Source organism: Tripterygium wilfordii, chromosome 14 (assembly GCF_013401445.1).
Source record: "Tripterygium wilfordii isolate XIE 37 chromosome 14, ASM1340144v1, whole genome shotgun sequence".
NCBI classification, from domain to species: Eukaryota; Viridiplantae; Streptophyta; class Magnoliopsida; order Celastrales; family Celastraceae; genus Tripterygium; species Tripterygium wilfordii.
The window spans coordinates 1,117,044-1,129,072 of NC_052245.1; the positions used below are offsets into that span (position 1 = coordinate 1,117,044).

General features: G+C 39.2%; 2 protein-coding genes across 2 annotated transcripts; both read left to right on the forward strand.

Moving 5' to 3' along the window:
- The first annotated feature begins 4,374 nt into the window (after nucleotides 1–4,374).
- LOC120014580 (MFP1 attachment factor 1-like) lies at nucleotides 4,375–5,184 on the forward strand. Its single transcript, XM_038866568.1, has one exon. The coding sequence runs from the start codon at nucleotides 4,390–4,392 to the stop codon at nucleotides 4,951–4,953; it is 564 nt and encodes a 187-aa protein (XP_038722496.1). The 5' UTR covers nucleotides 4,375–4,389; the 3' UTR covers nucleotides 4,954–5,184.
- A 3,336-nt stretch (nucleotides 5,185–8,520) lies between these two features.
- LOC120014540 (F-box protein GID2-like) lies at nucleotides 8,521–9,421 on the forward strand. The gene has a single exon (XM_038866517.1). The coding sequence runs from the start codon at nucleotides 8,628–8,630 to the stop codon at nucleotides 9,180–9,182; it is 555 nt and encodes a 184-aa protein (XP_038722445.1). The 5' UTR covers nucleotides 8,521–8,627; the 3' UTR covers nucleotides 9,183–9,421.
- The last annotated feature ends 2,608 nt before the right edge of the window (nucleotides 9,422–12,029 follow it).

A 12,029-nucleotide genomic window follows, 5' to 3' on the forward strand; every position in this document is an offset into this window, starting at 1 on the left:
AAAGACCCCTTTGAATTTTCAATTTTGACCCCTTTGTTATAAAAAATTATGCTCATGGTTGAAATAATAAGATATGTGACAATTATTACTTATCCTATTTTATAAATAGTTTATTTTTAATGTTATTTTTTGGATTTTTGAAAATATAATTAATAGATAATTCAAAAAAATTCCGAAACCATTACCCCAAGACCCCATTTAACCTTGTCCACAATGACATAAAAACATTTGTCCGCCCCTACGACTCCTCATATTTTATCCTGACTTCGCCCTGGGTGTGATAATACTATACCTACAAAAACAATGAGTCAAAAATAAGTTGATCAAAGTTGAGGCGTGGTTAAAAACATTAGAGTGCAAACAAAACTCACTATTTCTTTTTGATAAGTCTATCTGTCTATGGGCTTGGGCCTAAGACTGGTCCAACATTTCTGAAATTTGAAACAAATAAAATATTGTAATATTCTTGATTATTTCAAAAGGGAGAAAAATCTAATAATTTTGGGCAATAAATATAGGCATAAAAAGATGATATCAGATGACAACAATGTCTCTGGTCAGACGAACATGGAAGGCATCAATGATCAATGTACTCCTCCTCCTCCGCAAATGGTGTCTGAAATTGAAGAGAGGATAGATAGTTTTTTTTTTTAGAAAGAGAAAGTTGTAGAGAGAGAAAGCAAAAGGACGAAACACCCTGCACAATTTTTATCATCAAATGATGGAATATCATGCAAAAGAGAGAATCTATCAGACACGGAGAGAAAACTGGAAATCAAAATTCAAAGGTCATTGGGAAGGACCAGTACTCCACTTTTTCTTGGTCGCGCATGATGGTCTGACTACTCAAATATGATGTTCTAAGCCATATTATTGTGAGTTTTTGACCAACATAGTACCCGCTATAGATTGTATAACCCTGCATTTCAACTTTTTACAAATTTAGCACTTCACGTCAACAATGACATGATTAGTATTGCGTTTTTCAAACACATCACTATCAATGCGTGATTAATTTTTGCACAATCACATAATTGATAGTGGTGTGATTAGAAAATTTACACTAATCAAGCCACTTACAGTCTGTTCATTGAACCACTAGTGGATCTATAATATCGTCAAAAACAGTGGCGTGATTAGTCTACATTTCCTAATCACACCGATGACAAGGGCGTGATAGTTATTTTCCACTAATCGCACCGCTGACAGTGACGTGATAATTATTTTTTTCACTATCATGTCACCGTCGGTAGTGTGATTAGTGTAAAATTTCAAATCATACTATTGAAAGTAACGTGATTGTTAATTTCCCATCAATTACGCCTCTCCCAATAATGTAATTGAAAAAACACAACATTAATCATATCATTGGAAATTTGGAATGTCATTCCAAGTGGCTTGAAGTTTGAGATAGATATTGCACCCGGTGCTATGTTGGTTAAAAACTCTATTATTGTAACGACGAAACGCAGATACTTCATATCCCCTCGTATAGATATGTATACAGGTTTCTCTGACACTAAACGATGCAACTATAAAGAGAAACTAAAATTTGACTACTTTCCAAATCCGACAAAGAAAGGCAGAAAAAGAAAAGCACAAGAGCCAAGATTTGAATACTATATGCGCCTTTAAATTGGACTTCTTGCGTTTGTTTTCATTTCAGGGACTGAATGATGAGAGAACATAAAAGCAAATTAGCTTGAAAAGTTCTCGTGAAAGACAAAAGAGATAAAGAATATGTAAACAAAGGACAAAGGCAAAAAAAAGTTGCATTGTGAGTCGTGTCCCTTGTTTGCAGGGTATACTCGATAACACTTCACCAGCTTTTTTTCCTCTCAATCAAACAAAGCCAAATGGCTTTTTTTTTAAGCTGGACCCATCATTTGCATATTTTAGTTTCATTCCTTCCTTCTTAGAAGAAGCAAAGAAAGTTAAAAGTTCCCTCTCTCTCTCTAGCTTTTTCTTGCACAAACACAAGAGAGAAGAATCAAGAATGCACTCTCAAGGGTCTTTGCCAGTGAGATTGCTTGTGATTGTTCTGATTCTTGCCTCATCTTTGGTCTCAGGAGAGAAGCAGACCGTAATGGGTACTGTTGGCTCGCACAACCAGCTGCAGTCATCGAGTAATCATGAGAAGCAGAAACCGCAACAGTTGAGGCAATATTTTGATTTGTTTTCAAACAAGAGAAGAGTCCCAAATGCCTCAGATCCTCTCCACAATCGCTGAAACTTTTTGAAAGCTTTGAACTTGGAAACAGGGTTTTATGATAACTACAGAAGCTCCAATATTGTTATCAAATTTGTTACTGGTGTGCTGCGGATTGTGGTGTGGTCCTTGTACCATCTGGACTATGAATCCATGCTTTGAATTTTTTCTCTTTCGGATATTTGTAGTACACATGTAATATATGTTGTATACGCAATTTATAATATATATATATATATGTATATGTATATCCAAGTTCTAAATATATGGAATTATATATCCTTACATGCCTTCTATATATGGAATGGTAACTGAATTGATGGGTATAAGCTAACTCAGAATCTGACTTTGGACCTGTTAATTAAATCAGTTTTAGCCTCACTAACACATGTGCTTACCCAATAAGAGTGTTTATAATTCTTATATTAGCCTGACGGTTGCACTCGTCCCTCTCTAGTCATAGATGCGAAATATATATTGTCCGTTTTAACCTTTAGGTCAGCTCATGCTAACTCACATGGATTTGTCCTCCTAGACCCTTTTGTCCCAGAAAACGAGTCTCTTAGGTTTTAAAATTTTGTCTACTATATTTTACCCTTCACATCTTCTAGACGGTGTGGGATATATCACAAAATCATTTTTCGTCACTCGGTAACTCGTGTTGCACCACCAAACTTGACACTACATAAATTTTTGAGATGAACCCTACACTTGTTCTCCAAATGGGCCCATTAGCTTAAGACGAAGTATGTTATTCACTTATTCCTAAAGGGAACGACTTCATTTCAGTGGATGTTCATGCTAATGTTTCTGCCATGGCCCCAACTTTGCATATTGACCTCGTCAAACTTGGGTTCGATTTACGAGATGGAGACTTAAATAGGGTGATAGTGGACCGGGCTCTATATGATAGTAAAAAGGCAGAGGCCCGGTGCAGTGAATCAAGCTGGGTGTAAAGGCCCTGGCTCAGTATTATGACCCTTTGGATGATGTGAATGGTTGAGATTAAAAACATTTCAAGAATTCCAGCTTAAATTATTTCAGTCCCCATCCCAAAAGCTTGAGCCAAGCTGTTGGGGGTCTTTTGCTCGGGATGAGGGCTGAAATTTTCTTTGGTGAAATTGTGTGAAATGTTTTAAATTTTGACCATCCATTGTATCTAATGGATGAGATTTAATCACAATTCAACAAATTAACAAAAATTTAAGGCTCTCTTTGGTCTCTTATCCGTCTTTTATCTCTTCCTTCCCTTTCGTCTCACTCTGCTTCCCTTCCCTATTCCATTTTATAATATGATGTAACCTAAAACAGAACTAATAAAAAATTTTAAAAACTTCCACAACAAATAAATTGTCGTCACAATAACCTGGCATATCAAAAACCCATAAATAACCAATAAATTTGTTGTGATTCAACCAGTGGCCAATAAGTTTATTGATCGAATCAAAAGGACATGAGAGTGGGTCGTCTTCCATGAGGAGTGGTTGTCATCACCTTCGCCGGTGATTTTAGTCCTCGCTTTGTGTTGTGTACATCTGTTAGTTGAGAAGTGAAAAATCTCCTCTAGTAAACAAGAGGTTGATTTAGTTTATTAAATCTCAGCCATCAGATAAAATTGATAGTTGAGATTTAAAACATTTAACACAATCTCACCAAAGACAATTCCAATCCTCGTCCATAATTGCTCACGAAGTCGAAGTAGTATTCTCTAAACTTCCATTTTCAATAAACTTCCGTCCATCATATGTGATGAAAACTCTCTCACCTAATTTTTTTTACTTAAAATACTTATCTTTTTCAATTCCAATATACATCTTTCTTTATCATCTAGTGTTCTAAACGGACTCATTATAATTTTCCTTAAAAAAAAATTTCAACAAATGTCCATAAACAATGCATATATTATCTTTTGTGGGTCCACAAAACTTGGCTTGCACATCTAGACTCCGATATTCTAATCCCTCATCGACCATTCAAAAACAAACACATGTATATCAACGGTCATAAACAAGTATTCGACTTAAAGTAACTTACGATAAGGTGAACCGTCCCTTTAATTCACCCGTAACCGACCCAACAGTCCAACACCCGATTCGCTTTCTTTAATTCCCCATTTATTTATTTACCACCTCTCCCTCCTAATTCCCAAGTCCAACTAAACCAAAAGAACTCTCCCTAAAATGGCAGATCCAGAAACTTCGATTCCACCGGCACCGGCACAGGCACAGGCACAGGCACAAGACCAAGACTCCACCATACCACCAGCACCGACTACGGAGCCGGAGGAGGTACAGCCTAAAGATCCGCTATCAGAGAAACATGAGCCGAGGAAGTCGAGGGGCATCTCAATAAGCATTTGGCCACCATCGCAGCGCACTCGTGACGCCGTGATCGCTCGCCTAATTGACACTCTCTCCTCGCAATCCGTTCTCTCTAAGCGTTATGGAACTATTCCCAAAAGTGAGGCGGAGGAGGCCGCTCACCGGATCGAGGAAGAGGCATTTTCTGTGGCTGGTGGCTCCGGCTCAGGCTCCGGCTCCGGCTCCGCCGATGATGATGGATTTGACATCCTACAAGTTTACTCCAAGGAGATCAGCAAGCGCATGCTTGAGACGGTCAAGGCGAGGGCGGGTTCTGGCACTGGTTCCGTGGATGGCATTGCGTCGCAGACGCAGAGTCCCAGTGATGCTTCTACGACCACGACAGCTAGTGTTGAGAAATCATCCGCCGAGACTGAGTCTTGAGTTATTTTTAGGGTTTACGATATGGTATGTGATAATGTGAGGGCTTTTGTTGATACTATGTTGAGATCTATTTGTACTATTTATGCATTTCTATCATGATTTTAACAATTTTGTAGTATGATTTTAGCTATCTCTGATCTTGTGTTGCATCTCGTTATGTTGTTGATTTATTTGATCAACGGTGTATCTCCTTGATTTAGGACTGTATCACGCAGCTTTTCCTTTATAGTTCTTGTCTGCGTTACGATATGTTTATTTGCTTTGAAAACTCTTTTATCGTTTATCTTAAAAAGTTATAAACTAGCTATGTAATTTTACCTTTTTAGGTAGTTGAACGTTTTGGTTTGATCTTGGTTGGACAATTTGTATTTGGCATTTTTTTCTTTCCTCTTGAGAATGGGGATCCACCCCAAGATCTGCATTGACCACTATTCTCTGGATTTTGTGAAAGAAGTTGGTCTGGATGGTTACTTGATAGGGAGCTCCTACAGATGTTTACTTGTAAGGGCATATGGAAATAGAAATTTAATTACATTCCAGAAGTCGTTAAAAAATAGTAGATGGGGACAGAGGGATGAAGGGAACCTGGGCTGGGAGGAATTTTGATATCTTTATTGAACCCTTGAGTTAGTTGCATCGATGATTTTTCAGAACCGGAAAATTTTGTATAGTGTTTTTTAATGGAGAAAAATTGAGTATATAAATGGTGATGGATGCCAGTGGGACTCTTTTATGTGATCGACGTGCCTTTTTTGTGTGTAGAAAGTAGCCGCTTTTAAGTTTTAATATACATGGAACAGAATGTTAGACTTTAGTTCTTTATTAGTTATTATAAAGACCAATTTTTTGTAACTGTGGTGGTTTATGGAAACTTATGCATCTCGTCTTTGGATGGTGGATGAAGATCTTTATCAAGATCGTAAACCCCTAGTTCTAGGTATAGTATTGCATTTAATGAAACGTTCTCTGGTGCAGTTGGTGTTGCTCTTAAATATTTCTGCATGCTTTGTTTGTGTATAATTCTTGAAGAGGTTTGTTTATATGTCCATTTCTATTTGATGTCCGACCCTGCGTGTTATCATTCTTGTTGCTTGCTATGCCCTTTTTGTAGTCCAGAGAGAAGGTTTTTTTTGTTACATTTGTTATGATTGTCAGTTAGAAAATCCTGTGGAGTTAAGTGGAAGCAGCTACTTTGAATGTCTTGAATAATTCTGGAATCTGTATTTCTGGTGACTTGGTGCACCATTTATGATATGAATAGCCTCTTTTCTTCTTGGATGGACTTTCTCTTCTCTGGTTGATACTTAATGCTGGTATTGCATCTTTCTTCCTGGCCCTGCATGTGTTAATCAAACTATGGTCCTTACAGACTGACTGCTTCTTGCTCATTGGTTTTTTTATAATTACCTTCATACACTTGGGTGGCATTTATTAAGAATTTTCTACTATCCTTTGAATGATCTGATTAAGAAGTAGAGTTTATATCATGATCTGTTTTGTTTAGGACATTGTAATGAGCTACTGGTTGGACATGCATTATGTTGCGTCAGTGCTCCATTATCTGCACTCTCGTGCTAGGTACATGTGATTCAGCGTTTTGAAATTTGTGCATGTTTTAGTGAATTTGTTATAAGGTATATGCCACTGGTTTGGTAGTCTAATTTACTTAAGAGTTGCATTGATTGTTAAGATTGCGTGGTTCTTCATTAGCCTTGTGTTCTGGATCACATTAATCCCAAGTTGCTCTTCTTAACCAAATAGCTTGGATGTGTGCGTCACTGTTTGTTTAGAATTTAGATAGGGGTTGCAACTCATTTGTTGTGGCCAAACCTTATTGGTCATCATTCTTTTTGAATGTCTCTTCTCTAGCCTTCTAGGTGTCAAGTTCAATCATCTGAAATCCAGCAGTGTTGTAGTTGAAGGAAAACACAAGGATTCATGGCTTCATGCTCAACCTCTTTTATTACAGTTTGTAACAAGCTTTCTTGCCTTTTTCTTTTTTCCTTAAGTTTTATTTTCCTGTTTTCTTCTCTAGATTATAGGCTCGCCGGAAGCTAATCTCTGCTGATGCCATCCTCTTTTGGTTCCAACCTAGGCACTGACTCGGCAAAATCGTTGCCGAGTCCGAATCCCCTGCGCACTGAGTTTGCCCGCGCGTGTGACTCGCGAAAATGCGGCTCAAACGCGCGATGACCGCGTCTCCACAGTTGGACCAGCATCGACGCTCCTTCGACGCGGGGGAGACGCGCGACTGACTCGTTTGTTACCTTTAATTCAGAGTTTCAGACGAAAGAAGCCCTAACCTAAAAGTCGAACTCGAACCTCAGAATCGACTCGTCGCCTTCGTCTTCTCTGGTTTGCCCTCATCGTGTCTTCTCTGTTGTGCCTTCTCTGCTTTGACTTCGAATCCTTGTCTGCTACGACTGCTGCGACTTCGAGTCCTCTGGTTTGCCTTCTCTGCTTCGACTTGGATTTCTCTGGTTTGCCTTCTCTGCTTGCTCCTTCGACTTCTCTGGAAAGGAGCTTATCTGGGTCGACTACTCTAGATCGACAACTTCCTTTGTTCAAGGAAGAAGCCTTCGTGCTTTCTTCTCTTCTAGAGACTTCTCTGGCCCTAATGTGAGCTTGGGTCTTCTTCTTGAAGGATTGGGCTTTATTCTTTTATGTTATTGGACTTATATCTTGTAAATATCTGTTTGTTTCATTAAGCCCATTCTTTTATTGGTTAATCCACAACTACTACATGTCTAAAAATATATATATAAATATTTTTTATTTTCCGAGTCCCCCGCACTCAAATACAGGATTTTTTGAGGTTTTACGAATTCCCGCGTCCGCGCACCCGCTTCCTGTGTCCCCGCATCCGAGTCGGTGCTTCCTAGACTTCCAACACTCCTACTGTAATAGAACTGTAGGGATATTTTTTTGTGCGAGTACTTTATTTGTTGGGTGGTTTAGCCCTTTATAGCTAATCCTTTCTTTGTCTTCTCTCTGCTTGTTTCAGCTGCAGAAACCTTGATTTGCTGAAGTCACATCATAAGGACTTCTTTGCCTAATACTAAAACCAAGTGTATTACTGGGAAGGTTGGTCTGGAAAACATTTTAAAAGGCTACAAGCCTGCTACTGGGTTTTTATTTTCTTTAGGGAGTAGAATCATTTTGACCCTTAGAATTTGGATGAATAAGTCGATTGAGCTCCTAACTTCATTTGGAACTAAATACTCCCTGAGCTTAGATAAATACCCTTACCCTTCATGAGTCCTTTGGGCCCATGGAGGTGCTTTTACAAAATCCAATATTTTGAGGCCCATTGTTTCAACTTCAAGATCCATTATGGCCCAATTTTGCTGGATACGAATTTACCTTGGGTTTCAATAGAGCCTCCAGCCTAGCCCATATGTCTTTGAAAGTTTCACTAAAGCCCAGCCCAGCGACAGTAGAGATTAGAATCTAGAGTCTAGAAGTTCGTGTCCGCCCGTATAAACGAAAAAGAATAAGAAGAGGGGGTAAATTAGTAAATACGAGAAAGCATCGACACCGCATTCATGTCTCATTTTGTCCTCTTCGTAAACACCCAAAACCAGGCCTCCATTTCTTCCAACCCCTCACCCAACCCACTCTAGTAAACAAATCCACACAATCCGGTCATCTCAGTCTCGCTCTCTCCTTTCGTCATGAAACGTGGTCTCACCGACGGAGAATTTCCGGTGAATGGAGATGACGATACTAATAAGATGAAAAGGATAAAGCAAGAAGATGATGGTGATGATGAAGAAGAAGAGGGGGTCAATAAGGAGACCGGATTTGTGCATTTAGACGAGAACTTGTTGTTTGAGGTGTTGAAGCACGTTGACGCCAGGACGCTGGGTCGTGCAGCGTGTGTGAACAGCCAGTGGCATCGGACGGCCCTGGACGAGCGCCTCTGGGAGCTGATCTGTACTAGGCATTCGCCTAATATCGGCTGCGGCAACCAACAGCTTAGATCCGTGGTCCTAGCTCTCGGCGGCTTCCGCCGCCTACATTCCTCCTACCTCTGGCCCCTCTCTAAGCCCCAATCTTCGTCGATACCGGTGTCTGCTCCTTCAACGTCGTCGAGCTGGGCTCCTCTGGCCCCTATGATCGGTGCCAAACCGTCAGCTCGGTGGGGCAGAGACGAAGTCCATCTCTCTTTGTCCCTGCTTTCGATTCGATACTACGAGAAGATGAATTTCGGTGATAGAAACAGATGAACAAATAGTTCATCATCAATTTTATGAACTCCGTAGTAGTACGCACTGTATCCTATTAACCTAATTTGGCTTTCGTTTTTGATTGTTTGTCGAAATTCGGGTTTCCATCTCCTTTTTCCACTCTTGTATTTGATCTGGATTGTTGTTGTTGATCAGATCTGTATCATATATCATTGCGAGTTATTTGTTCTTTGGTTTGCCATAGATGGGCTTGATTATAGTATTGCGTTGGAACCTCATATTTCTAGAAAATATATATATATATATATTGGAAGGGGATGGTAAATATGCTTTTGTAGAGGATAAGCACACGCAGGAAGAAGAAGGGGGTGCAAGTTGTAATAAATGTTTCTGCAACTGAACTAATGGAGACACACTCTTTCTGTGGTCCTTTTACATGGCTTGATTGTAATGGACAGCGGAATAAGTTTGTTTGAGTTTTTAGATCTGTATAAGCCATTGGCCCCCATAGAGTAGCAGTTTGTCTTTTAGCAGAGAGTTCAATGTTCTGGCAGATGTGGACTGGCATTTGTTAAATAGGTGTGGCTAGACTTTTTAATCTCCAGCAAGCTCCAAATGTGAATATAGTTATTGTTAGTAAAGATTCAACGTTGTTGCCTTCCCTGATGAGGGGATAATCTATGCATGTATTGGTGAAATATGTATTTTCACCGATACTACTTGTACCTTAGTAGAGTTAGCACACCATGGCAACTTCCCTGATTAGTGATATAAAAACCGCTGTTGAGAGTATTGATACCTTGTAGAGTTCGCATGTCAACCACTCGGCGATAGTCTAACTTGTTATCTCTTAGTATTTGGGAGTTCAAATCTAAATTGGCATCACTATTTCAAAGTGGTTTGTTCTAAAATTTAAGATAAAGAATCTCGCTCGAGATTGACAGTTCGATTCTAAATTGATTATTTCAAAATGGTTTGCATGGAATCTGGGCTCAACTAACTTGCCATGTAAGTTTGTGTTTGCCTACCTCATAAGGAATTTGGGTTTAGGCCCTTTTCCCGGGGAGGGATAGCTTGGGCTGGGCCATCAGAGGCCCCATCTGACTCAACGCAGAAGACATGGGCCCAATCACCTGCCCGTGCAACTTTCATGACTTGATTCGGCCCGCGCGTCTTTAGAAGTTCTCTTTATTTGTAGGCCAAGAGTTAAATTATCTGACATGAAAAGAATCTGAAGAAATCTTTACAAGTTTTGTTTACTGGGTCTTCTTAAATTTTTTTTTATGACAAGTCACTATGGTAGGTAGAAACATTAAATTCAGATTATTTGGTGCACAAGAAACCAAATTTAGATAGAATAGGAATACCAAACCTTGAATTCAATTGGTTTGTCAAATATTCTCACTTATGTAAATGGGGAGCAATGAATCTAGACAAACAAAATGTTGTCAATCTGGTAGTTAGGGCACTTTTTTTCCATATTCACGAGTGCTGACCAGAAAGAAATTCACTAAAAGACATAATGCAAGATGAAGAATTACTGCTACAAGAACCTCTATTGTTGTTTAAGATTTGAAGAGAAGGAAATATATATACATATACATATACATACACATACATTGGTAAGTAAGTGGCGTTTTGGATATTACACATATTATTCTATGGACTATGATCACCATTCCATCTGCACCGACTCTCTCGTGTTCTTGGAACCATCCATGCATACTTCGTTTATGCTGAGATCATCTCACAGCTTTCGTTAATGGTATTATTGGCCCCCACCACTTCAATTCTTTGAAAATTCTTTCTTATTCTTATTATACGTAGCAGGTGGCGGCAATATTCATTCCAAGAAAGTCAAGAACCATAAAGGAATTAAAACTAAGTAGCAGACTATATTTTCTTTTCCTCACCTAAGTATGCACACACACATATATATATATTTGCAGCATCCTCTCCATTTCCGGTTCTCTTTGTGTTTTATGTTTATGCAAGGACTGACGTCTTTAGTCATTTGAAATTGAGACCAGATACCACCACGTGTTCAAATGGGGCAATTTTATGCCACTTTGTCCTCTATTGGGTCAAAGTATTTGCCCCCAGTCAAAGCACAAGTCTTACATATCTACCAAACATATTACTCCTATAAATATATAGATAAACAACAAGACGCCATACAACAAATAACACAAAGCACATCCATCATTCACTGATATATCATCTTCATCCTCCCCAGCTGATCCATTAATGGCCACAATTAGTCACGGGTCTCTCAGGTACTTCTTTCTCATCCTCCTTCTCCTGCTCGGCTCCTCCATTTTTGCTTCCGAAGCTCGCCCCCTCGGTCGTCATAACTCACTTGGCAATATAAACCGAGGGATCGAGATTATGTTCGACGAGTTGTACATTGAAGGGATTAAAACTGGAGGTCCCAGCCATGGAGGAGAGGGTCATGCATTCACCGATGCTGTCCGACGGACCGACAACTCTGGTCCAAGCGCTGGTGGTGAGGGACACTGAAATTCAAAGATCTTTCTTCCCATACACACACACACACACACACACATATATATCCCTATGCGTTATTCTTTCATTTTATTCTTAGTTTAAGAGTCGATCGATCGTCACGAAAGATTATTTGTGATAAGTCTGATCGATAATGCATTTGTTTGATTCTATGAATGTATTGAGGCTAATTTCGACTTGTATCTATCAGAACAATTATCAATGATTTGATCATTTGGAGCAAATGCCATGACCCTGCCAACTATATACTCTTTAACTATTCATGCAAAATTATAATCCGAGGAACCAAACCTCTTAATTGGCAGCTGTTAACCAATAATAATGTAAGATTCAATCAAATCTTCAAGGCTGTCCATGACT